This window comes from Dipodomys ordii, unplaced genomic scaffold (assembly GCF_000151885.1).
Source record: "Dipodomys ordii isolate 6190 unplaced genomic scaffold, Dord_2.0 Scaffold32, whole genome shotgun sequence".
In the NCBI taxonomy this organism is placed as follows: domain Eukaryota; kingdom Metazoa; phylum Chordata; class Mammalia; order Rodentia; family Heteromyidae; genus Dipodomys; species Dipodomys ordii.
This window is the reverse complement of record NW_012267248.1, coordinates 5,872,056-5,898,647: the sequence shown is the minus strand read 5'-3', so window position 1 is coordinate 5,898,647 and position 26,592 is coordinate 5,872,056. Positions and strand designations below refer to the sequence as shown.

Sequence of the window (26,592 nt, the reverse complement as noted above, 5' to 3'; positions counted from 1 at the left end):
TAATACTAGATTGAATGAGTTCTAATAATAGCAGATCTTCCTCAGCAATGTCAGAGATACTGAGTGGAGGAAGTGTCTGGACATCAGTCTTTACCTGTGTGGAACTCAGGTGTGTACAGTATCCCTCCAGAAAGACAAGCCAGCAAAAAGAGCTGGGAAAACCTAAATTCAAGATGTGAAAGTAGGTCAAATTGCATCTTTTGCTCAAACCACCCATCAAATCCACCCAGCTCATCTTCCTTTCCTTTTCCTTTCTATGTGTTTGGTCTCTATATCCTTTTCCATCGTGGAGCCCTGCACCATGACTGGGGCAATTCAATGGCCCTGATGATGAGGATAGACGGTAGTATGTGAATACACAGAGGAATGAGATGGGTATGACTGGCCTTGGCCAGGAAAGATGAGTAAGAAACGAGATAGAAATAAGTCCAGCCCTAACTCTGGGGACCATGGACACAAAGTTATGTTGTGGATAGGGAAAGAGACAGCTATTTGGTTAGAGATTGATGACACAGAATAAATGAGCAAACTGAGCAAAAAAAATTTTAGTAATGCTGAGGATAATGGAAGTTAAGATCCTTTAGATATTTGGAGAAGGGCTAGAAAGAAGTCTGAGTTGTATTGATACTGCAAGTACAAACTCAAGAGTTTTATAAGATTCTTACACCAACCCACTTTTATAGAATGGAGATGTGTGCATGTGTGGGACATGAACATATGTGTACAGAGCTACATACATATATTTCATAACTCTATCTTCTGGGACACAGAAGTAGCCATGGCCTACCAGGACCAATCTTGATTTTGAAACTAAAAAGAGCCAGAGCCTTCAAAGAAAAGACTGAAGGTCCCAAGGTTAGGTCAAGACAAGAATACTATTTTATGCCAGAAAGTAAGAATCCTCCAAGCTTGACCAGAATATACCCAAAGGACATAAAAAAGTGAGCTTGAAGGGACTCCCACTGGTTAATATTAATGATGTTAAGCATGGGTGATAGCTTATTAAATAAACTAGAAAAATTCAAATAAATTAGTATATGAAAAGGTGAAAGTAAGCTGGGCACCAATGGCTCATGCCTATAATCCTAGCTACTCAAGATCTGTGGATCACAGTTCAAAGCCAGCCTGGGCAGGGAAGGCCATGAGATTCTTATTTCTCATCGACCACCAGAAAACCACAAGTGGAGTTATGGCTCAAACTGGTAGAGTTCTAGCCTTAAGCAAAAGAGCTCAGGGACAGAGCCTAGGCCCTAAATTCAAGCCCCACTACCAAGAAAGAAAGAAAGACACAGAAAGAAAGACAGACAAAGAAAGAAAGACAGAAAGAAAGAAAGAAAAGAAAGAGAGAAAGGAAGGAAGGAAGGATGAAAGAAAAAAGAAAGAAAGAAGAGATGAAATCTATTCTCTACAGTAGAATATCAAATAATGAATTCAGAAGAAATGAAAGAAAGAAAACATCAATATTTGGCAATAAGAACAGATGTGATTGATTTAGATGAGAGTGGTCCATGGATGGTAAGGGCATTGAGTAGAAGTTGAATGAGGACTGGACTATTAATGTAATCTCAGACATAGCTAGATCCTGTTTAAATAAACAAAACCTTTTGTCATAAAAGCTTTGTTTTGAGCTGGGTATCAGTAGCTCACACTTTTTATCCTAGCTACTCAGAAGGCTGAGATCTGAGGCTCACAGTTCAAAACCAGCTCAGGCGGAAAGTCTGAGAGACTCATCTCCAATTAAACACCAAAAAGGCCAGAAATGGCTCAAAGCACCAGCTTTGAGTACAAAAGCTTACAGACAGCACCCAGGCCCTGACAGGTACCTAGGCCCCAGGACATGTACACCCCCCACTTACACCCAGCAAAAAAAAAAAAAAAACTACAGTTTTGGACAGTTAGATCTCCATATCAGTCTGTTCTGCATTACCATAATAAAGCACTTGAGGCTTAATAACTGCATAACAAAAGAGGGTTCTTTTGGTTTATTAATTAGAAGTCCAACAAAGGTCCAAGGATGAGTGGCTACATTGGTGAAAACATTGTTGCTGGAAGAATCCTGATATGATACAGATATCCCATAGAAGATAGATGAGAGAGAGAGAGAGAGGGAGGGAGGGAGGGAGAGAGAGAGACAGAGAGGGGGAGGGAGGGAGAGAGAGAGACAGAGAGAGAGAGAGAGAGGTGGGGAGAGAGAGAGAGACTGGGGGGCAGAGAGAGAGAGAGAGAGAGAGAGAGAGAGAGGGGGGGAGAGAGAGAGAGAGAGCGCCAGTACTAGGGCTTGAACTCAGGGTCTGGCAGGCTTGCTTAACTTTTTTGCTCAAGGTTGGCTCTCTACCACTTAGGCCTCCACTTCTGGTGTTTTGCTGGTTAATTGGAAATAAGAGTATCTTCAATTTGTCTGCCAGGCTAGCTTTGAACTCTGGTTCTCAATCTCAGCCTTCTGATTAGCTAGGAATACAGGCATGCGCTGTCAACTCTCAGCTTCAGATCTTCCCTTTAAAACCCACAAGCTGTGCATCTTTGCTTTGGGCATTTTTTCTGTGTGTATATTCCATAAGAAAAGCATTTATTTTTTAGGAAGAAAGCTAATCATACATTTCTAACAGAGAATTGCCTTCCAGAATTCAAATGTCTGTATTAAAATAAGATTTTTTTCAGTCAGTCATAGATTTCAAGACTAGAGGTTTCAACTAATTTTAGAACCTCTATGACCAAAAGAGTCATGAGACCCATCACCTTCCCAAGTATCAAATGCAAGAGTAGACACAGACCTTTCAATGTGAGCTTTTATTGGCTCCCTAACTGACATATTTCCATTAAAAATTCATTACTCTCCTCATTAAAATGGTTATTTAAATACAGTATAGTTATTTCCATGAAAAGAGCTATACACATGCCCCTTCATATTTGATTAAAGGCTCCAGTTGAAGGGGAAAAGATGGCAGACTGAATTTATGAGAGAACCTTAATACAACCTTAAATTCTTTCCTGACCTAGAAGACAGAGATGGAATTTCATGGTGGCCCTGGCAACTTGCTCATGCAAACAATTTTCAAGGGATATTATTTGAGATGGCATCTTCTGGCAAGTCCATTCGTGTGTGATGGATTGGTAGAGGGAGTTGGGGAATCAACTGGAGGGCTTCTCTGTCAAACTGGGACGGTAAGCAACCTAAAACTGAGGAAGCAAGCTAGTGCCAAATCAGACTTAAAATTAGGCATGTTCTCCTCCAGGAAGCTTTAAAGATAAAAGAGTTTTGCATATGTATTCCTTAATTATGCAGACCTACTTTAGGGGTGTCTTAGACTGGATTCAACAAACAGCACCAAACATCACCAATGCCTTTTTTTCCCCTTTCTTGGACTATATTTTTCTTAAACTTTGATTAAAATTGCTTAGCAAATAGAAGTAAGTTGAGCTGAGCAAAAGTGCCTCATGCTTGTAATCCTAGCTACTCAGGATGTGGAGATCTAGAGGCTGGAGGTTTGAAATCAGGCTGGGTAGAATAGTCTGCAAGGCTTCATTTCCAAAATAGCAGAGCTAGAAGTGTGGCTCAAGTGGTAGAGTGCCAGTCCAGCAAGCTTGAGGCTCTGAATTCAAATACCAGTGGTGGTGGGAAAGAAAGAAAGAAGGTAGAAATGAAGAAAGGAAAGAACAACAAAAAGAAAGACAGAAAGACAGTTGTTTTTTCTGGGAAAACCTTGGTTCATCAAATGTCAAAGTTGAAAACAGCTTTAGAGAGGATATGGTAGGCCTGTGCTCTTGGTTTCTCAGATTAGAAAGCTGCAATTTACAGCAGTGTGGGGGCAGCAAAGGTCATGTGAAGGTGAAGACAAACCTGGGCTGCTCTGGCCTGCACTCTTCTCCTAAAGTATATTTGACTCCACATGTGACATGTGAAAGGCTTTTCAAATTAATAAACGAAAAGAAACATTCTCCCCTGCCAACTTCTACCGTGGTGTTGCTCCAGAGTTCCCAAATAATCAGCCTGCTGAGACTGAGTTGTTTTTAATTAAGGAACTAGAAAGAATAAAGCCTAACTGGAACCTAACATGTAGAAGAAAAGCCTGTGATTTAAAAGAGCTTGTGGCCTGGTGCTTGAACTCAGGGCCTGGGCGCTGTCCTTGGGCTTTTTGTTTACTCCCTCAAGGACAGTGCTCTACCACTTGAGCCCCAGCTCAAGCTTTTTTGGTGGTTAATTGAAGATAAGCATCTCATGGACTTTCCTGCCCCTGATGTCTTTGGCGGCCCATCCTCAGAGCTCAGACTGTAGAGTAGGCGGGGTAACAGATGTGGGCCGCCGGTGCCCGGCTAAGGTAAGAGCATCATTGGCATCTGCTTCAGCTCTTCATCCTCCAGATCTAACCCTGCTGAACCAACTCTGCTGGGCCCGAACTTCCAAGAGCCATGCCAGAGAGAAGCCGGGCCCCCGGAGGAGGGAAGTGGAGAGAGACAGCCCCTCCCAGCTTGCAGGTGGCAGTGCACGGCGGATCCCAGCCGCCCCGCGCGGACCGGCCTCGGGGCGCGGGTGCGGGGCTGGCAGGGCGCGGGGCCCGCGGGCGGCGGCTGGCGAGCACCTGGCTTCGCCCTGTGCCGCCTCCTCCCACACCTCTGAAGTCCTCCACTTCGCATGGGATGGGGAGCATCCCAGGGCACCCTGACAACACACTTTGAAAGATCCGGGTGGGCGGCTAAACTGAAGAAAGACCAGTACGTGGAGGGACAGCGATCTCAACCACCCCCAACTCAAGCTCGCGGAGCGACTGAGCCCCCGAGGCTCCGCCGCCACTGGCGGGCCCGCGGGAGGGGCGGAGCCCGAGGGGGCGGGCGCGGTGCTGCAGAAGCCCCGCCCCTGGCCAACTTCCGCCCTGCCATTGGTGGGCTCCGGGGGCGGGTCCGAGAGACGCCCTCCTCTCACCACCAGTCCTGGCCCCGCCCTCGACCCACTGGTCGTTTCTGCTGGTCGGGGTATCCGGCACGGTACAGCCTCCTGGAACGTCGGAAAGGCGAGTCCCGGGTCGTTCCTCCGCCTGCTGGTGAGATCACCAGGGGCGGGGCGCCTTGGCTCCGCCCCCTGGGCCGGAGCAGCCACCTGGGGGTCTGCGGTTTCCGCAGGACGCGAGAAGGGGCCACCCAGTGCAGGACACGTCACGAAATGCTGCAGTCAGGACACCCGCGGCTCCCCCTTAGCTCCTTTCCTGCCACCCCCCCCATTATATATCGTTCCCTCCCTCCAAGTGGATTGTGTTTGAGGACGCCGGGAAGGTTCTCCAGTGGATCGCTGATCGCAATGGCATATTAACGCCCTATGTCCTCCATTCGTTTGCATTTTGTTGCTTCCTTGCTTATTTAATATTTTGACGTTCTCTCGGGTAGTCTTGTAAGATATAGGGGTCATTTTCTTTTCTTTGCAGGCTTTAGGAATAAAGTTGGTCAGTGACTTTAGCATCTGACTAGGAGGGTGGAGAGCAATGCAGAAAAAGCAAAGAACCAAAGAGATTAGAAAGGAAATCGCCTTGTTTTTAATTCTTAATTCAAAGTGTCTTCTATAATACATTGCATCTTGCATTAATGCATCTGCAGAAGCTGCGTTTGCGTCTTTGTAGAGTAGGCTATGTCTACACTGGATCCATCAGAAAACAAGGCAGGTGTGTGTGGGTCCTGGTGTGCGTGTGCGTACGTGATGTACGTGTGTGCGTGTGTGTACGTGTGACTGCGGCCCAACAAATCATTCTAAGAGGTGCATCAAGATTAGAGAGAAGCCTGCACACTGCTCTGGCCTCGGAAATTTCCTAAAGCTTCGAGAGTTTGTAAATCACTAGTATCCGAAAATTGTGTTGGCAGAGGCTGCCACTCTGTACCCATAGCTTAACAAGAAGCCACTGGGGCTGGTGAATCGGCCTTCGCCTGGATAGACATCCTTAGTGGTGAAATTCACGGAGGGCCCGCGGTATATGTTTTAGGGGTCCCAAGTGGGCAGACCAAACACCCCTCTCCTGGGCCTGGACGTGTGCGAGTTGTGTGTGTGTGTGTGTGTGTGAGAGAGAGAGAGAGAGAGAGAGAGAGAGAGGGCGCGCACCCGGCGCGCGCAATGGGGGCCCGGGCTGTGTACTCACGCGCTCCAGGCAGCGTCAAGTGCTCAGCTACCGGGCTGGAGAAAAAGAGGGTAGGCCAGTGCGGGGGTCCACAGACCGAAGGGGGCTTTTGAATTAGTAGAATCGGTTTTGCTGTTTTCCATTTTCGTCCCGAGCTCCTTTAAACCTGGCTGCCTCGTAGGAAAGGGGCTGGATTCGCTGCCGTGCGAGGAGGGGGAGCAGGTTGAAACAATCGAGTGGGCGCGCCAGGACTCCCCGGCTCCAGGCGGGGAGGGGAGGGGGAGCCCCGGTTCTGCGCAGGGAGGGGGCGGAGTTGGGGGCCCCCAAGAACAGGAGGAGGCGGGGGTGGCCGTAGAGATGGTTAAGTGTTCAGCCCCGGGAGGCGAGATAGCATTCGGATCGCACATTAATTGGAGATATCTGATTAATTCCAGCGTCTGATGACTATAAATGGCGATTCTCTACCAAGGTGTCTATATTAAAAAAAAAATCATTCCGTGTCATCCCCCACGTCAGGCCTGCTCGTGGGCGTGAGGCAGTGCTTCCTCCGCCCCCTCCTAATGGAGTGAACCATTCCCAGCTCTTCCCCCCCCCAGCCTCTCTCTCTTTCTCTCTCTCTCACTCTCTCTCTTTCGGTCTCTTCCCCAATCCCTCTCTTTCTCTCCTCCCTCTGCCTTCCCCGTGCATAAAGTCGCGGTCGTCCTCGGAACTTGTTGGCAATGCCTATTTTTCAGCTTTCCCCCGCGTTCTCTAAACTAACTATTTAAAGGTCTGCGGCCGCAAATGGTTTGACTAAACGTAGGATGGGACTTAAGTTGAACGGCAGATATATTTCACTGATCCTCGCGGTGCAAATAGGTAAGTGGCCGCCGGACCCTGCTCTCGGCGGGTGGCTGGAGATAGCCAGCCGGGGTCAGAAGCGGGAAGGGTCGGGCTGGCCCGCAGCGGCCCCAGGGTGCGGAGAACCCTGCTGCAAACCTCAGAGGGTGGGAGGCACTGGTTCCTGGGGACTCCAGCGTCCCGGTTTGATTTTCCTGAAGAAGGAGACTACAGGCGTTCTTCAGGAAGTGTGTGCAACCAGCTATTTTTCCAAAGAGGGTTTTTCCCCCCATTTTCCCCCCGACGCACACATTCATTTTTCTTTCCCTCTCTGGTGTTAGACCAGGTTCGTTGCGCGCCGGGGCATTAGCCCCTGCGATACTGCAAGGTATTATTTGGAAGGGTCGAAAGGTGACTGCAGGAACAAGATGGCTAGGCAGCTAGGACTGGAAAGTTATTGTGCAGAAAGCACAGATATTCCAGTGCTCCGCTCAAACTGCTGCATTTAGAACTTTGTCATTCTCCCGCCCCCTCCCCCCCAAATCCGCAGCCTTTGCACTCCGCGCCGCGGACCGGGCTGAGAAGCAAATCCAGAACCCAGATCGGGAGCCGCCGACCACCTATTTTATTATGCTTGCCATTGAGGAGTATGCATTCAGTCATATATACGGGGATACACTTTTTAGGCTCTGTTACTCTGCAGACCGGCATCTGTACTCGTGTGTGTGTGTGTGTGTGTGTGTGTGTGTGTGTGTGTGTGTGTGTGTGTGTGTGTTGGAAATGGTTAAGCAGGGTTTGCAATGTTTGTTATTTCGTTCACTTAGGGTGAATTGTGGACTGGTTTCTTTACTTCCCATTTTATGTTAAGGAATGTTGAGCCTCAGAGACGCTGTCAGCGGGTTTTTTAAAGTTCACCTACATTTTTTTTTCCTATTCAGAATACAGAAAACGTTGTGGGAGGAAGTACTAGAAAAGCCCTTTTTCTGAAGCCGGGTCAGAACATTAATTAACAGTAGCCTAAAAGTGAAAGTGAAGCAGGTTATTAATAGAATGGACAAGAGAAAAAATAGAAACTGTTCAAACGGGTTTTCTGGAGATGAAGGAAAGTGTTAGCTCCTATCATTTTGGGCTGTCGTGTTTGCTCTTATCTTGTAGAGAGGGAGTTGAGGAATTGATCTGGGTTAAGAGGGAAGCATACCATTTTTCTTCAAAAGAAATGTGAAGTTCAGGGTTTGGAGCTCTCAACACTAAACGATTGCTTGCATTAGGGTCTTATGCATTTAATGACATGTTGAAGGGATGATTGTTTTGCAAAAAAATTATAAGGGGGGTGCTGATCTTTTCCTTCAACTCTAATGAGTTAACTCTGGATCTGGTTGCTTTGGATGTCTAACATTTTCAAAGAACTGCAATAAAGAGTATTCCTATGGCACTGAATCCCTTTTCCATGTTGGAAGTGAGGGTGGCATTTTGTAATTAGTCTGCAAATTTTTAGGCAGCAAGAGACAGCAGTCGCTTTTGAGATGTGGATTTTAACCAGAGATACAGGACTCTGTTTTCCAAAGGGAAATAACCTTACTTTGAAGAGTGAAACGACAACAACAGAAAAAAGACAGAGGTTGTGCATGAAGGATGTGCTTTAAACATTTGAACTTAGTCAAAATGATCTCTCTTTTTTGTTATTTGTATTTTTTTTGGCTGGGGGTTTTAGCTATGGAATTGAAAAGAAGCCTATTTGTTCCCAAATGTCTGCCCTTTCTCCACCAGAGCCTTGGTCTTTACTAATTCATGGCTGGAAGCTGTCCCAAATTACTGACACTTGGCAAGAAAAGCGGGGGTTGGGGAGAGGCGGGGAAGTGATGAGGGTAGTGAACGAATGAAGATGCAGCGGGAGGAAGTTGGGAATGAATGAGACGTGGAACGAATGAATGGATGAACGAATAGAAACCGCACGAGACTGGGAGGCCAGAGAGAACTGAGAAGGAAGGAAGACAGGCTGCCCGCCCCGAGGCTTGCAACAAGGACAGGGAAAGGAGCTAGGGCTTCCAGCTGCTCTGCCGGAAAGCATGCGTCTGCAAAATCCGTCCCGCGCACTCGCTCAGGCCTCCCAGCACAAGCAATGGCCCAAGGACTTACAGTTGCAAAATTCAGAAATTTTCATGACTCCTTATTTTACACATGCACTCACTCACACATGCGCGGTGTGCAGTCTTCGCAGTGACGCCTGGAAAGATAATGTGACAGAAGCGCTTTCTTCCTCCCCCGGCCAGCCCTAAATCTCCTTTCGGAGAAAAAAAAATAAAATAGTGCATCCAGGTGCTTCTTTTTTCAACACCGAATTTTGAGGGCAGAGGTAAGGGATGAAAAGAGTTCAGGGCAGGGGAGGGTGGTATGTATTTCGTGTGTTTCTTCGCTGCAAAATTGATAGGAATACTCATATCATGCGTTATAGAGCAAGTTTTCATCTTGACCCAGTTCTATTCGAACGAAGATTTATTCCTAAAATGCTATGTCCGTGCTCGACTCTCTGTCACAGCAGTCGCGGGGGTAGTTGTGTGTGTGTGTGTTGTGTGTGTATGTGGTGTGTGTGTGTATGTGTGTGCGCGCGCGCGCGCAAGGGAAATCAGGAAGTTTTGGAAGGCTTATGGATTTGCCCCCGCTGAGGTCGAAGTTAACCTTGGTCGCCTTTCCCCAGTGCTTCCCGTTCCGGATTAGAAAGCTGGAGACCCGCCTAGCTCTTCCTGCAGCAATCTGCAAACGGCGCGCGCGCGCTCCGGGGCTGCAGCGCTTCGGTCACCTTCCCCTGGTCTGCATCCCTCGGGGCATTCGGCGACAGATGGCTGCGTGGGGTCGTAGAAGGGATGGTGGGGAGGGGGCGGGAGGCTATTGGCCCTACCAGTGGCATTCATACAGGAACTTCGGTGGACACTGGCACTGCGGAGAAAAAGGCCTGAGCCCAGCCAGAATCTCCAGAAAGAAAGGCCGATTCAATTCTATGATTCAATCAACACCCTTTCCCTGTCCCTACATCGTAGATTTGCTTTCCTCTTTTGCCCTCCCGGGCATCTCGGGTACTTTGGGCTGATATTTACACAAAGTCTAGCCAGGTTGGTTGGCCTCAGGGCGTAAAGGAAAGACGACCGCCCTGTGCCTGAGGATCTGGAACCCATCTCCACCTAGTCTAGCGCTTTGGGGTCTAGTGTCCCAAGTTTTCCCACTCCTCCTCCTGCGCCCCCACCCACCCTCCCTCTGGCTGGAGCCAGGAGCTCTAGAGGCTTGGAGCTCCGAGACACCGAGGTTGGCTTTAGCAGTCTAGCTTCAATCTGGAAAAGGAAAGGCCTGGTTCCTGGGTTGGTGTGACAAAGGATCTTTCCTGGAATGTTAAGAGTGTGGGAAGAGATGGAAGCTCAAAAAGAGGTGGAGGGAAGCATGGGCCCCAGGCTCCTGGAGGTGACAGGGGTCAGAATCAGGGATACATCAGCGGTCCCAGCTGGCCATTGGCCCTGACCACCTGGGATTAATCATTACCACAGCTAGGTTAGGAGCCCTCTGGCCAGTCGGACATAGTGATATGCTTTCAGGGGTCACACTTGAGACAGACTCCAGGGTAGGCAATCCATTTATTATATATTGTTATATGTTATATATATATAGTTATATTTTATATATTATTTTATGTTATATATAGTTGTATATTATAACAATATAAATAACAATAACAATGTATAGAGCATACATATTGTTATAGATAATATATATATATATATATATATATATATATATATATAATCAACCCATTTGGATGACAGTAGCTTCCAAAAACTTTATTCATGGCTGGGATATAGCTCAGTGGTAAAGAGCTTCCCTAGTAAGTACAATGTCCTGGGTTTGATTCCCCAGTACCAAAAAAGAAAAGGCAAAAAAAAGTGTTTTATAAAAAAACAAACAAAAACTATATTCATTCGTTGACTCAGCAGTGTGTGTTGAATCCAGGAGGGGGGAGGCGGCTGGGAGCTATTCACTGGGCGGCTTCGCATTGGGTTCCGCTGGGTGACCTCACACCTAGCCACCATTTCCCCACACCCTGATGCCTAGACCCTCTGTCACCTCAGAAATGGAAGATCACACTGCGAGAGACGTGACACGGCTTGCTGGGGAAGTGTTAGGAGACGAAGGAGGGAGTGAGGAGAAAGAGAAAAATAAAAGAGATGAGGGAGGTGAGAAGAGGGGGGCGATGGAAACCAAAAAAGATAGCAAACGCCATCGGGGAGGGGGGAGCAGGAGGAAAGGAATGGACTCTCTCCCACACACCCACACGCGTTCACACAAAAACAATCTGAACCACAGGCGTGCTTGGTGCTTATATGGCACTCCAGGGCCAAGTTGTTCCTACACTTTTCACCTGAATCGCCTGGAGGCTGGGCATTGCACTGATAGACAAAGGCTGTGTCGGTGGGGTGGTCAGATGGGCCCCAACACTGCTGACCACTGTCTCCTCCTCCCTGCAGCTTACCTGGTGCAGGCCGTGAGAGCAGCAGGCAAGTGTGATGCAGTCTTTAAGGGCTTTTCGGACTGTTTGCTCAAACTGGGCGACAGCATGGCCAACTACCCGCAGGGCCTGGACGACAAGACAAACATCAAGACCGTGTGCACGTAAGTATCCTTTGGGGTCCACTGAGTTTATCTTCTGGGGATTCTGCCCAGGTCAGAGTGCCTTGCACAAAGCTGTGCAGTAGCCTTCGGGCTACCACCCTCCAGTCTATGGGCAGTTCTCTGGCCTGGGGAGGCCAACTCTGTGAAGAAAGAAACTGCACTGTTTAATGGGACTCCATTGTCATGGTGGGCTTGCAAGATCCTCTAGCCAGCAGCAAAGTCCCAGCCCTCCTGGGCCTCACAGACTCCCACAGAGAAGTACCCTTGAGTTCTGGGAGTGAATGGTGGAGCTGGACGTCCTGCTACTAGTTAGTATCTTCACCGTGAGACAATCTTCTTGCTTTCTTTTCTTGTGAATGTGTGCCCAGTACTCTGGACAGTTGGTTTGGATTTGAGGCATTTGGAGATTTACCTAAAGGGAAAGTAACTTTCCATCCATGTCGGGTAGGTGATACAACACCCCTCAAAATTACACCACAAAATGCAAGCAACTGGCAAGCTTACTCAAATCTCCCTTCCTGTTCCTGAAAGGCTAAAAACAATATAATGTATCTGAGGAGTTTGCCCAAGAAGAGAATATCAAGGATATCCACTCTCTGCAGAGTGGATAGCCCATTTGTGTGCTCCAGGAATTGATCACAGGTTGCTACCCACTTGTTTATCATTACCCTATCTGTATGTACATGACTCCCCAAGATTCAGACCCAAAGAGAGAGGACTTTAATGGCAGGCCCAGTCATGTTTTCTAAGTGATTGCCTAGAAAGCTTGCTTGCACTAGCAAATGAGTTATTCATCAAAAGCCTACTGAGGTAGACCCTCCACAAATTAGCTACTGCAGACCTTAGAAATGCCCTCCCATTCCCTGCAGCATACTTTTCTTTTTCAAAACCAGCTGTATTTTCATAGCCCTACAGTAGCCCTTATAATAAAGCCAAGGTAAGAAGTGTCTCCTGTTTCCAGGAGACCATTTTCCATACCACCCTTTGTATACTGTGTTGGCCTTCTCTTCCTAACTAGCAGGAGAGGATGTATTTAAATTATGACTAAATCAGTGAGGAGGTCATCTTCCTGCATCCTTTCCTAAAGCCCACTAGGAGCCACAGCAGCCAAGTGACTGTACCTTCCTCTTGGGAATGGAACAAAAGCCACTTAATTCCAAATGTCTGGTGAGAGGTAAGAATGATTCTATAAGGCAGAGCAAGGTTACACATCACTGACTGGAACTGGTTATTCCAAACTGTTTCGGTTTTTTTTAGCAGGACTTTGGTCCTGGAAAACAGGGAAATGTGGAGGGCCCCTCCCTGAGGCTGCAGGCCACAGCTGGATCAAGCCCCAATAAATTGGTGGTCCTGATGCTCAATTCCAGGATGGAGCTGACCTCTCCCAGCCCAGGTGAATATCTGTTCTACACCATATCCGTCTTTCAGGAAAGTGCTTTCCCTAAGAGGGGGTACATAAAGCCAAGAGCAGTTTCCACAGCCCACAGAAGATGCAACTTCATAAGGACTGTGCAGAGGTGTCCCTCAGCCTCTTGGTGTTTCTGAATCTTACTATTCATTACAAATTGTGGAACCTGGAAGACCTGTCTGGGTCCCTCAGTCCTTATAAATTAGATTCAGGAGGTCATTAAAAAAACAACCTGAAATTTAGGCAATCCAACATGTACTTGTAATTTCACTGGAAGATGGGATGTATGTGGAAACAAGGATGAATCAAACATAGTGCCTGTCTTCAGCAAGCTTACAGTCCAGGTGAGCAAGCGCAAGGGAGAGAGAAACGCATCTAAATTGCACTTAGGGCCGCTGTAGTGACCTGTCAGGCTGGGGGTGGGGGGTGAGGGTGTGTGAAGTGAGAGCCAGAAACAGACTCGCCGAGAAGCAAAGATCGACCCAGCCCTGAAAGGAGACAGCGCCCCAGGAATCGATCACGGTTTGGGATTATATTTAGTCTTGAGATCTATTTTGAGTTTCCAGAAGAAAGGGGGAAAATTAAAAAAAAAAAAAGAAAAAAGGACAGTTGGATGAAGGTTGTGGGGGCGTGGCTAGGATCTGACACCCGGAGGAGGAAGTGCTGATTTACACGCGTGACTCCAGGAAGTGACCGAAGGAGGAGAGAACAGGAGGTGGGGAGAACAAGGGCTGGCCAGGGATAGGCACCATGCCCGCCTTGGAATCCCGGTCTGGGGAAGTGGGCGCTAGTGGGAGCCCAGACCCCCTGGGGACCAAACCAAGACTGGAGAGGAGAGGAAGCACCCAGCGCGCAGGGGGGCCCCCCCGGAACCGAGGTTGGCAAAGCCAGAGAAGCCTTACCCAGCTGGCCGCAGGTGTCCAGGGACGAGCACTCGCCGACCCGGTGACTTTCCAGACGCAATCTGAGCCGCGAGACTGTGCTGAGCGAGGCTCCGGAGGGTCTCGGAGGACCCCGGCCAGGGAAGAGGCGGAGGAAGAGGAAATGGGGAACGAAAGGGAGGAAAACAAGGAAAGAACGGGGGGCACGAGGAGACTCTGGAAACAAAAGGAAGGTGTGGCGTGGGTGGAGGGAGCGAAATGAGGGCGAAAGCGAGAGTCCCGCCGAGAGAAGGAGGGGGACAGAAGGGGCGAGGGGGAGGAGAATGTGAAACTCCGGGAGGGGGGCCAGCGCTGGGAGCGTGTAACCAACCCATCTTGCAAGCTAAGAGGCATTAATGGGCGGCTGCTTGCAAGGCTTAGCGCTGTTTTCCTAGCTTTCCCCGAGGAGAGCGAGCAATCTGTTTGCGTGGGCCGAGTTACCAGCGGGACGCACTGAGTACGACTAGTCTCCCGGCTGCCAGCGGAAGGGGGGAGGGGGTTCCTGGCACTCCAAAGAGGGAAATCCACACAGGGCAAGGGGAGGCTTTTCTTCCTTGGACAGTGTTTCTGGGATGGGCATAGGTCCTGGAATCCCCGACCGAGTTGCAGCCCAGGCCACCGGGAGGTGGAGGCGAGGTAGGGAGGAGGCATCCTGGGAAGTTGGCGAGGCTGCGGGAGAAGCAGATGCTGGGGGCGCCGATCCCCGGTGCTCTGGAGCTCAAAGTGAATCTGCTTTTTCTGTTTTTGTTCTATTCCTCGCCAGATACTGGGAGGATTTCCACAGCTGCACGGTCACAGCCCTTACGGATTGCCAGGAAGGGGCGAAAGATATGTGGGATAAACTGAGAAAAGAATCCAAAAACCTCAACATTCAAGGCAGCTTATTCGAACTCTGCAGCAGCGGCAACGGGGCGGCGGGGCCCCTGCTCCCGGCCTTCCCCGTGCTCCTGGTGTCTCTCTCGGCAGCTTTAGCGACCTGGCTTTCCTTCTGAGCCCGGGGGCCAGCTCTACCCCCGCCCCCACCCTCCCCTGTCCCGCGTGCGCGCACCCACACTCACTCCATGCTCCCAGAAATCGAGAGGAAGATCCATTCGTTCTTTGGGGACGTTGTGATTCTCTGTGATGCTGAACACATTCATATAGGATTGTGGGAAACCTTGATTCTCTTTTTGATTTCGTTTGATTCCTTGTTTGATTTGTCAAATGGTACCCATCAGTAAGCAAGCAAGCAAGCACAGCCCAAATCGGACCTCAGATTTAGTCCGTCTTCACATTAAAGTAAGAAAACGGCAAACTCACCCCCATTTAAAAATTTTATTTTCTTAAATTTTTTTTTGGCAAAAGAATCTCAGGAACGGCCCTGGGCCACCTACTATATTAATCATGTTAATAACATGAAAAATGATGGGCTCCTCCTAGCACTAGGAAAAGCGTGGAGAGGAGAAGGCCAGGGGAATGGATTCAAAAGAGATGACCACGTGGGAAGCATATGGTGAATAATTCACTCTCACGTCTTTCTTCCACAGTACCTTGTTTTGATCATTTCCACTGCACATTTCTCCTCCAGATAACGTGAAAAGACAGATTGTGGACTTTGGGTTTGAAAGATAGGAGATAGAGAGAGGAAAGGAGTCGAGGCAACTCTGGCGTAGTGGTGGTTATCAGAAGATGATGCTAAGGTCACTGTTATTGTTGATGTATCTTTCAAGTCCACTGCCTTTATGTTCCCTCCTCTCTCTTGTTTTAGCTGTTACACATACAGTAATAACTAAATATCCAACGGTATAGATCACAAGGGGGGCGTTCAATGTTAATCTAAAAATATAGTTTAAAAAGATTTTGACATAAAAAGAGCCTTGATTTTAAAAAAAGAGAGAGATGTAATTTAAAAAGTTTATTATAAATTAAATTCAGCAAAAAAATTTGCTACAAAGTATAGAGAAGTATAAAATAAAAGTTATTGTTTGAAATGGGGTGGTGTCGTTTTATTGTTGTCTACCAGGTTTCCTCCCGCCAACTTCGCAGAGACATAAAACGCAGGTGGTAAATGTACCTGTTCACTACTTCGATGGATGATTTGGTGTCTTTAATTCGACCCTCATCCCTAAGGAGAGTTCGGCACGTCTCCAAAATTGTGCCCACTGGAGGAAAAAGAGGTTATTTCGAAATTAAACCGTTATTGTAAAAGCAGAAAACCTTCCTGGGTGAGCACTAGGAACTGGGCGTGCTTCCCAGCAAAGAAGGCGCTGCGCGGGGACAGCGTTGGCCGCCAGCTCACCGCCCCCGCCCCAGGTGGGTCTACGTCGACACTAGGTCCCTTGCAGGTCCGGCTTTAACAGCCTTTAGCCTTTTCCTCTGCGGTGGCCTGAGACAGCTTGCGAAGGAACCGCCATTAAGGGCTCCAGCTGAGGGGCCAAGAGGCTGTGTTCCCAGGCAGGGATCAGGTGAATCCTTTCATAATTAATAAGACAGCTCAGCCGAAATGGCGAGGAGACTGGGCCCTATTGATCTGCCAGTCTAGCTGTTTCCCCGTCTTCTATTTATAGGCTCCGCATGGCTTTACAGGGAAGTAAACATTTCAGAGTAAACACTGGCAGGGGCGACCCAGGTCCGGGGTCTGCTGGGGGCGAGGGAGGGAGGAGGGGGTAGGGAAACTTGAATTGGGTCAAAAGGTTCCTTGAAATCGAAATCTGATTTCCTGGAACAGATAGGGGCGGGGGGGGGCAGCTGCTGGAGACTCCTCTCCCAGGTATGTGGAGGGGGGGGGAGGGAGGAAGAAAGATGGGGGAGGGGGAGGAGACCCTGGCGGCTGCAGCAGCTTTTGGTATCTTGAGCCCGCAACCCGCTGTGGGGAGGGTGTGCCAGGTTTCTGAAATGCAATGTGTAAACAATCGCTAGTGTAACAGTTCATAAATCAAACCCAGTGGGTCGCAGCCCAATCTGCATTCCCCCCACGGATTGATTCCGGCAACACATGCGTCCCGGCGCCCCAAGCGCTGGAGCTGCCGGGATTCTTAATGGCAGCATATATTACGGCGTTCCGTTCGCGCACGCGCCGCGCGCGCGCGCGGCCACTCCGGGGAATAGTTCCCCCCCCACCCCATTACGATCCACCCCACCCCCTCCTTTGTGGATCCCGGCTTCTCAATCAAAACCACCGAAGACTCGCTCACCTGGGTGCTCACCCGCCCCGGAACGCGCGTTATTTTGTAAAACAGTTGGATTTTGTTCGTTTCGTTGTCTATGGTTATTTTCGGTCTGGGAGTAAATGGGATGACTCTTGAGCTCAACCCCTAGAATTCAAGTGAAAATGTCTGGGCTGATTTTAAATACGAATCTATTGAACGAGGGGGACGGGAATTCGGAGAGATTGGGAAGGTCTTCGATGGTCATCCTTTTCCGTAATTGACGTGCCGCCTTCAAAAGGGTGTCTTTCCCACCGCAAGTTTGAGGGGCGAACCGGTGGGCACCACTGAGTCCCTTCTTTGCTGCAATAAAGCGCGTGCCGCAGTCTCCTTACGCTCTGGGGAAAAGAGAAATTGCCCCTCCCGCGGCTCCCCACCTGGAGGAAATCAATCTCACCGGATATTCAAGGGCTAAGGGAGGGGGAAAGAAGGGACCAGGGTCGGGACTGGGGCCTTGGCTTTCCCAAACAATGTTCTTCTCCAGAAACTCCCCAATCCTACAAGGATTCCAACCGCCTCAGAGAAGGTAGGCGCCCACCTACCTAGTCTTTCCAAAGGTATCCCAGATTGCCAGAGAAGTTTAAACCTTGGCACCCTATTTGGAGCTGAGTTTGCCCAGTCCAAGGCGGGGGACCACGCTCACATGCACTTGCCGGATCCCCAGGAACACAGGGAGAGTCTCAGAAACACAGTCTTCCCTGTCTGGCTCATTTGAGAACGTTTCTTCTGTTGGTGATTGCTGATGGCATCGCCATATGTTAGTTGATGTTATTGTTTTTAAGCAGCAATGCCATAAGCCCTGTTGCCGGTTCTGGGTGATTGTAACCAGAGTTACTTGTGTGTCCCATCTCTGAGGAGGGGTTGAGGTAGAGGGCCTCTGTCACTGGGGATCTCAGCACAGTTAACCTCAGCCCCACTAGAAGGGCCTACACCAGCTCTGGCTTTCCACGTGGTCCACTCAAGCTAGCTTCCAGCCCCTGAAGAGCTGAGGACCTCGTTCACTCCACCCGCTGAGTCAATTCAGGACAGCAAAGTTCACTTGAGTGTCATGTTGGATAATCTTGGTGAAAAAGTCACAGAAGCCACTTTCACAATTCCAGCCTCTGTCAGGCCCCATGGAGGGAGAATTAAAGTGAAAGATGAAACTGGCAAAAGAAAGAGAAGGAAAATAGGATGGAGAAGGAGGAGGGGAAGGGCATAGGGAAATGGAGGGATATAGACTCAGAATCAGCAGAGGGAGAAGGAGGTGCCTTGTGAAAAAAATGGGGACAGATAAAATTGGAACATATTTTCATTCAAGACTCTTCAGGAAGCACGTGAGCTCAAGGAACCATACAGATTTTCTCTTTGAAGATGCAGAATCTCACTCTGAAACTAATCCCTGTGGGCCAAGTCCCTAGTGGTCTGCCCTGGTGCTTTCCTAATGGGTAACATGAGCCCATGGGCCATGCAGAAGCAACACCCACTGTCCTTACCAGAAGGCCCAAGAGCTCCAGGAAATCCAGGGCTAGGAGAAACGGAACTAGAGATTCCCCAAATTTCTTTTCCTCACATCCCAGCAGAAAACCTTAAATTATTCTGTCACCCTTGCCACCCACCACTGGACTCTAGGCTATCAACCCTGGCAGCACCTGGTTGGGCTTGGGTGATTCCTGGGGGAGTCCACTTCTGGATCAGTCACCACCCTGGCCCTTGGGCCAGAGAGGAAAGACTAACTACTACTTCCTCCAGGTCACCTACCATAAGAAACCTTTTTTCTACCCCTAGCAGGAAAAGGATGTGAATGAGGAGACCACCATCTACCTGGAATTTATCCCTGTCTCCATAGTAAGTCTTGGCAAATTCCTAGGCTAGTGAGCCCAGAAACTTGAAATGCTGTCTTGTGTCCTACCCTATTTTTCCCAAAGAGATCAGCCTAGAGAATGTGTCCCCACTTCCCTTAAACCTCAGGTACTTCCTTAAGTCTTGCACCTCAGCAGACTCTGACCTAAACCTGAATGATGACCTAAGAACTTCTGGCTCAGTTCTGCCCAGCCTGGTCTTGGAGGACCAGAGCTCCTGACCACAGTATTGTTCCCTCCCAACATAGGTGTGTGCCCTCCCCTGCAGCACAGCACAGCACAGGTACTACTTTCTTCCCCTGTCTCCTTGGATGGTTGTAAGAATGTGACATTTGGGTTCAGATTTTCTTCCTGGACAGATAGCATGTTATGTGTGGCTTCCAGGAGCTAAGACTGTGGAGCCAAAAAGTCTCTGTTGTCTGCTCCTTTAACCATGGGCATGTCACTAAACCTTTCTGTAGCTAAGTTTCCTCTTGGGGAAAATGAGGGTCACCATACCTGCCTATGTTACAGGATTGTGCCTTGTACCAAATAAGAGTACAGGAGTGCTTTCCTACAATATGCCAATTACTTACTTTGTGCTAGCCATTATTGATTAAAGTTCTTTCCCCTTTGATTAGTTTGGATCCAATGAATCTCACTAAATTCTTCAAAATAGCATCCAATAGAGAACCTCATCCTGCCAATTGGGAGGCAGTTTTGTCTTATGGTGTACAATTGTAATACATCTAGTACAAGTTATCCAGGCCCTCTGTTCCTCCCAGGCTGCACTGGAAGTAAGTGAGCTGCTCTGTAGTGACTGTCCCCCTGACCCCTCCATCTCACTGAGTTCCCAGCCCCACTTCTGACCTTTGCTTCCTCAACCCAAGTGCCTGCATCCACAGTTGCTCTTTCCCACCCCTCCCACATTCATATCACATTCCTATTTTCATACTAGAGATGTAGAGGTAACGTTGTTATTGTAATCGCTGAAGCAATTCAGGGATACATAAAGGGAACATTTAATCCTCAGTTCCTGACAAACTAGGAGGTTAGTGTGCCTTGTTGTCTGCCCTTTCACTTATGCATACAAACATATCCGTCACATGCCCATAGGGAAAATCGGTTTGGGGTTTTCAATGGGATAGGCATGTCTTCACAACCAAAACGCTTCAAGACTGATAGTTAAACACAGAGCTCCTTCTTTTAACTAACTACACAGTATCTCATATATAGAGCAGCTACACCTGTGCTTTATTTAATGTTCCACCTACTGATGGATATATAAGATTTTTCCAATGTTTCTTTCTGTTGCCATAAATATTTCTGGTAGGACAACATTCTGTACTAGTATTTTTTTTACCTTGTCAGTAAAATAGGATTACTGAACTGAAAGGCATATGTATATGCTCTTAATACAAAAAGGAGCTAGACAGCCTGTTATGCTGTACCCTCATCCATTTTGTATTTTAATACTTTCTGGCTTTATCAGTTCAGCAGGTAATCTTGCACCCTTGTGGAAGGCCAGCCTTTTCTGGACATTGCAGTGGGTTCTATGGACCCCTTTTGAACTCTGATGGCCACCAGAGCCCAGGTCTTTATCAGGGAGAAAATCCAGGGAGAGTTTGGGTCTCCTCAGAATACCAAGAGATTTTATTCAAAAGCAGGAGTATTTAGTCCTAGAACCCCCTGGCTCACCACTGCTAATCAAATCAACAGCTTTAGGAAGCTTGGGGCTCTGGTCACTTGGTATGTGACTGTGGATAGACAGAGGTGGGCTTAGCTGACATTTCCCTTCTATACCAGAGCTACCACTGAGACATTTACCCTAAGTGTGCCAGCTCCACATTCCTGTGTGCTAAGGCTGTTAGTCCCCAGGCCTGTCAGTGGTGGAAGACTATTGGTGGAAGGAGGCAGCCCAGGAAGATGAAACAGCCATGGAGAGAGGCAACAAGACCCAGTGAGACCAAGAGGTTTCTACACATAGAACTTAGCCTATGAGGAGCAACCAAGAAGAATGAACTATCTGTGGGGCTCAAGGTAGAGAGATCCATAATATCTCTTCTCTCCCACCCCCCACCCTGCCACAGCCCTATCTTCTCTGCTCAAGTTTTTAAAAAAAATTAACTTTCACAAAGCACTTGCTACATGTTAAGCACTATGACTTCCAAAATGTCTTCCTGTTTCCCTGGCATGCTCTGCAGAAGGATTGTATTATCCCCATTTTACAGATGAGAAAGTGAGTTCGAGCAAGAGGTCAGTAAGGAACCCCAAATTTGCAGGTGGAAAGAGAAGGAGCTGAAATCTCTTTCAGGAACCTGCTTTAAGACATCACTTGGCTTGTTTTGTTACTATTTTGAATCAAAAAAGCAATAACACAAGTAAAAGGACCACAACAATAAAGAAAGTTAAGTCCTATGGTAGGCAGAATAATGGCCTTATAATTAATTTGCAGAATTGGTATTAATTTTGGAATTAATTTCAGGAATTGGTATATTGATTGTATGACAAAAGAGAATTAAGGTTGTAGATAGAATTACACTGATAATCAGCGGACTCCAATATACGGATATTACTGAGGATTATACCTTGGGCCAATGTAATCATTTTTTTTAGAAGCAGAAGAGGGAGGCACTTTAGGTCAGAATCGCATGATGGGAAAACTCAACTATAATTGTTAACCTTGAAGGTGGAGGGAAGTAGCGACAAGCCAAGGAGTGTACATGGCCTCCAAACAGGAAAAGACAGAGAAATGAATTCTTCCTTAGCGTCTTCAGAAAGGAATCTTGCCCAGTGATTTCAGTCTAGTAAAACCTATGTCTGACTTCTGACCTACAAAAGTAGCTCTAAAGTAGTAAAACATTAGCCCACCAAGTTCATGGTTATTTGCTATAGCAGTGAACAGCAAGTCATAAACTGCATTGTATCAATTCAATGAAGGAGACAAATTATTATTATCAGTGAGGCTAGGGCATTCAGGATGGAAGTATAGGGGGTTCTGAGGACCATTCTTTGTTCTTATAAGTATTGGAAGCCCAAGGAGGGGAAGATACAACATCTGTTGTATTCAAGAAAGAATATAACAGATATTAGGCTAATACTTAAGGCCAAACAAACTGGAAGTTGTGTTGATGTTTCAGGATGTTCAATTATGCCTTCCCACTTCTTGCACCCCCTTTAGCTGCAAGAGGTTCCTGTTTGCTTCCTTTCCATTCAGGAATTTTTTAAAATAAGTTTTTTTTATTGTGAAAATACTGTACAGAAGGGTTACAGTTACATGAGCAAGGTAATGAGTACATTTCTTATCCATCGTTGTTGCCTCCTCCTTTGTTTTTCCCCTACCATCCTGTCCCTCCCATCTCCACAACTCTCAGGAATTTAATAAACATGTTGGTGAGAGTTTTGGTTTTGTAACAGCCACAAGCCCACCTAAATAGGAAAAGTTCATCATTCCAGTGATAGATGGCTTGACCATCCATTCACAAACTACATCAATAGGTAGTTATTGTCTTGCTAAATCACAGAAGCTAATATAAGCTACCTACTTCATCACCTGGACAAATCCTGTTGGATTGATTTTAATGGTAGTGGCACTTCCAACTTTGCACATTACCTACAGCACAGGAAATGGGTCCCCTCTCTGTGGAATACTTGGAATGAATCACTACAAAGGAAGTGCAGGAAAAAGCAAAGCCAGATAGAACACTGGAGGTTACTGCCTTTCACATTGAGAGAAGCTCATTAGCATAGTCCCAAGTCAGTAGTGTGAAGGGGGAAAGGGCACATTTGTCCATTCTGGATTAATCAAGTCACAAATTGCTTGGTTTACTGTGAGAGCCTCTTCCTGATTAAGAAGTAAAGCCAAGCAAGCAAGCTAGTGCACATGGCAGGAGAAGGCTCAGAAAAGGGTAATTAACTTCTTCACCTCAAGGGCCGAGCTAACCATAGATATGATGCCTGGCCTGCACTATTTCTTTGTAGGGGGTCAATGAGCTTTAGTGAGTGACTGTGAAAAATGGCTCTGGGACCCTTATGGTCCTCTGGTCACCTCGTTGCCTGAAGCACACTGAATCATGCTCTCCCTCAGGCACAGTGAGAAATCCCAAGCCAAATGGTTCATTTCACTTTAGCCAAACACAAATTCTTCACGTTAGGCAACATCGAAAAGGACGGAGATCATCAGAGTGTAGGAAAGGCACATCCATCAACCCAAGTCTGGACTGTGACCATGAGGCCCTTGTGCCAGCCAGCCCTCCCTGAAGTTCAAGTTCACATCCAGTCAGTGAGCTCAGCAGGCATGGTGGTATCTCTGTCTCTCTGTCTGTCTGTCTCTGTCTCTCTGTCTCTGTCTCTCTCTCTCACACATACACACACACACATGCACATACCAGACTTGGGGCTGGTGAAACCATTTTTCTCCTTTAGTTTTTGCAAAATGTTCTTCTACTCATTGGAACAAGAATAGAGGAGGGGCTGCATTTTCTCAATCACTTGTTTATAGGATTTGTTTAGGTATTTTTTTTTGTCACAGCAATAGGAAGGGAAGAGAGGTTTCTTTCAGACTATGAGAATTTGTATGCATAAGCTGGGAGGAAAACTGAAACAAACACAAAATGGTAAGGAGAATTTAGATGGTAAGAGGCCAGATCCAACAGCCAAATAAGGGGCATGAAGTTAGGGTTGTGTGAGGGCACCGAGTATGTGCATATGCATACAAATATGTTTACAACTCCATGTATTCTAGAAAATGTACACATGAGAGAATGGAGACCTCTGAAAACGTGAGTGTGCACAAATATATTTTGGACTTGAATTTATAGTGACCCCTACCCGAACTCAGGACTTCACACTTGCTAAGTGGGTGAGGGCTCTGCAGCTGAGGCATGCCTCTAGCTCTCTCTCTCTGGTTATTTTTGAGATAGAGTCTCACTTTTTGCCTGAGCTGGGTGTACAACCATTCTAAGTGTTCCACCATAGTGGAGATGACAAGCACTAGCCTGTGTATTTCAATGAAGACCCCAAAAAGAAAATAAGTTAAACTGTTTCTCTATACGAAGGCAATTTACAAAAGCACATCTGTTAATAGATTTGTTAATAGAATCATAGATTGTGAAAAGAGTTTGATCCAAATTACATTTATGAATGAAATAGGTCAAGCTTACCTGTTCAACAGCTACATTCCAAGATCCCTTTTGCATGCCTCCAATTAGGCAGTTACAGTGGATATTTGAGTTCAAGGCTTTCTTTCCTGAAGACCTAGTTGAGATAAGAACTAAGAACAAGGAAGCTGATTTTCTTAGAAATGGCAGAGAGGAGAGAGAGAGGGGGGGGAGGGAGGAGGGGTGAGAGACCTAATAGATTCTCCATGATGCTAAATTTTCAATCAAAATCATCCTAAAGGTATTCAGCGGAACGTCCCCACAATACTAAAAAAATAGTTTTATATTAGGCATGTAAAAGCTTGCATGGGGACATGATAGAGTTAGCACTTTTCATTCTTGAGCAAATTACAGCAGAGATCTCCAACAAACACCCTGACTTTTCTGTTCCTTACATCTCTTCCCTAATAGTTGCCAGCACAAAGTTTTTAAAGAACCCAAATGGTCAGAAAGGGCTCTCAACAAGGAATCCAAATTTCCTTGGCAGACAAATGGCAAAAGCCCAAATAGTTACATGGAACCCAACAGTTAGTATTCCAGAACCCAAAATGGCTCAGAAGAGCCTCCAGACAACAAGGAAAAATAAGCACAATACCTGAGGTACACCCAGGGCAGAGGACTTACCAAGGTCAAACCAAGGCTCCTGTAATCCAGATGTTAATTTCTGTGTCTCACCAGATGATAGTGAACAGTAGTTGATGCTGGCCAAAGTGAAAGATAAAGAAAAAGTCCATGGAACAAAAAAATATTCACAACTCTGGGAACTAATTTCATCTTTTTTTTCCCCATCCACTATCAGCTAGGACCAAAAGGGCACATTTTCTCCTGATAATGCATGCCCCACAGATGAAACCAAGCTTTTTAGACCTTGACTCAAACTCTATGAGTTCCACATGCCAGGTTCAGCCACTTGCTTTTATATGCCAAATAAAGAGACATGGTGAAGAGCAGAAAGAGATTTATTACATGACAGCCATGGGAAGACAGCTCTTCAGTACATCTACAGCTATCTTCCTAGACTCATTTGTAACTTAACACACTAATCCATGAATCAATTAACAAAAATTAATCTCTTCATGAGAGCACCTCTTAAAGGTTTCCACTTCTTAGTTGCACAATGAAAATTAATTTCAACAAGAGTTTGAGAGGGGACAAACCATATTCAAACCATGACATTTCACAGCTGCCTTCCTCTGTAGGTTCCAGAGACAGGTTCTTCCCTACCAACGGCAGATTTTCTGCCTCATTGCCCTCTTTCTCCCCCAGAATTTTGTACCTTATTCTTGAAAAATGGTAGGTGACTCAAAAAAGGAAATGTAAAGGTCCAAATGTCTTCAAAGGGAGATATGCATTCTGGTTTGGATATCCCTAGTATTACTTCTCTGCTTTCTCCATGGGTGTAATGATATGTTTTCTCTCACCATGATTCTTCTTTTCCACCCATGGTGGAATCATTGCTGAGTCATTCCCCCTTCAGTGCAATACACACGGAAGATTCACCAGGATCTGGTCTCATCTCATCTTGCCAACTTCCTCACATCTACAGTTCTCTGCATCCCCAGCCACTAGCTATCTGCTGATATGTTTTATCTTTAAGCCACAGGATTCTTGAAGAGACTATGTCTTCCTGATCTTCAAATCTACCACCAAACTTAATCCAGATGTTTATTGCCTCACACATATGTAGCTGTGTACTCTCATTTTGAAAAGATAAATACAGGAATTGCTGATAGCAACTTTCTCTGGGGTGGTGTCTTCCTCCCCCCCCCCAGAAACTCTTCCTTGCAAGCCTTGGTATGCTAATCAGAGAGTAAAAGCATGAAACTATTGGAGGCAGGTCATGTAATACCTGCCAGTGGACAGGAACAAGGACTAGATGAACCCATAGCAAGGCACACAAGAGGAAGTGAACTGATGATGGCGAAGACAAGGAGCTGAGAAAAGTGACTTCAACTTGGTATATATTTTCCACATGCCTTTCAGAATGACTTCCTCAACATTTTATTAACTTGTTATAATTTCCATAATCTATAAGAAAACCTGGAAGACATGCTTTGCTCCTTATTCTTTCCCTCTCCCTCAAATAACCTTTGAAATCCATAACTTTCTTGCTTCCTTGTTTGCAGGCAAGGTTTTTCTCATCTTTCATCTTCATTCAGACTAGGTACTAATCACCTAATGTCTATATAATAACTAGGTTTATGGTGGCCAGCCTCCAGAATGGCCTCCATGCCAACAGTGCCTGTGTGTAGTTATTTTGTACCAAGAATCAGGCTGACTTTTTGTAATCAACAGATTACAAATTAAATAATGATATGGGATTTCAAAGGCTAGGTCATGAAAGGTATTGCAACTTCCCTTTGTACAATCTTGTGGATTATTCTTTTTTTTTCATTTATCCTTGTCAATCTTTTTTTTTAATTTAATTTAATTTAATTTGTGAACATACTGTACAGAGGGGTTACAATTACATGGGCAGGATAATGTATACATTTCTTACCAAGCATTGCAGCCTCCTCCTTTGTTTACCCTT

The 26,592-nt window shown here is 46.7% G+C and overlaps 1 protein-coding gene across 1 annotated transcript; it reads left to right on the top strand.

The window, feature by feature from the left end:
- Window positions 1–6,257: 6,257 nt before the first annotated feature.
- Window positions 6,258–15,865, top strand: Nrn1 (neuritin 1). The gene is made up of 3 exons (XM_013016647.1): window positions 6,258–6,953; window positions 11,423–11,567; window positions 14,659–15,865. Exons 1-3 carry the CDS (start codon window positions 6,899–6,901, stop codon window positions 14,885–14,887), a joined length of 429 nt encoding a protein of 142 aa, XP_012872101.1. The 5' UTR covers window positions 6,258–6,898; the 3' UTR covers window positions 14,888–15,865.
- The last annotated feature ends 10,727 nt before the right edge of the window (window positions 15,866–26,592 follow it).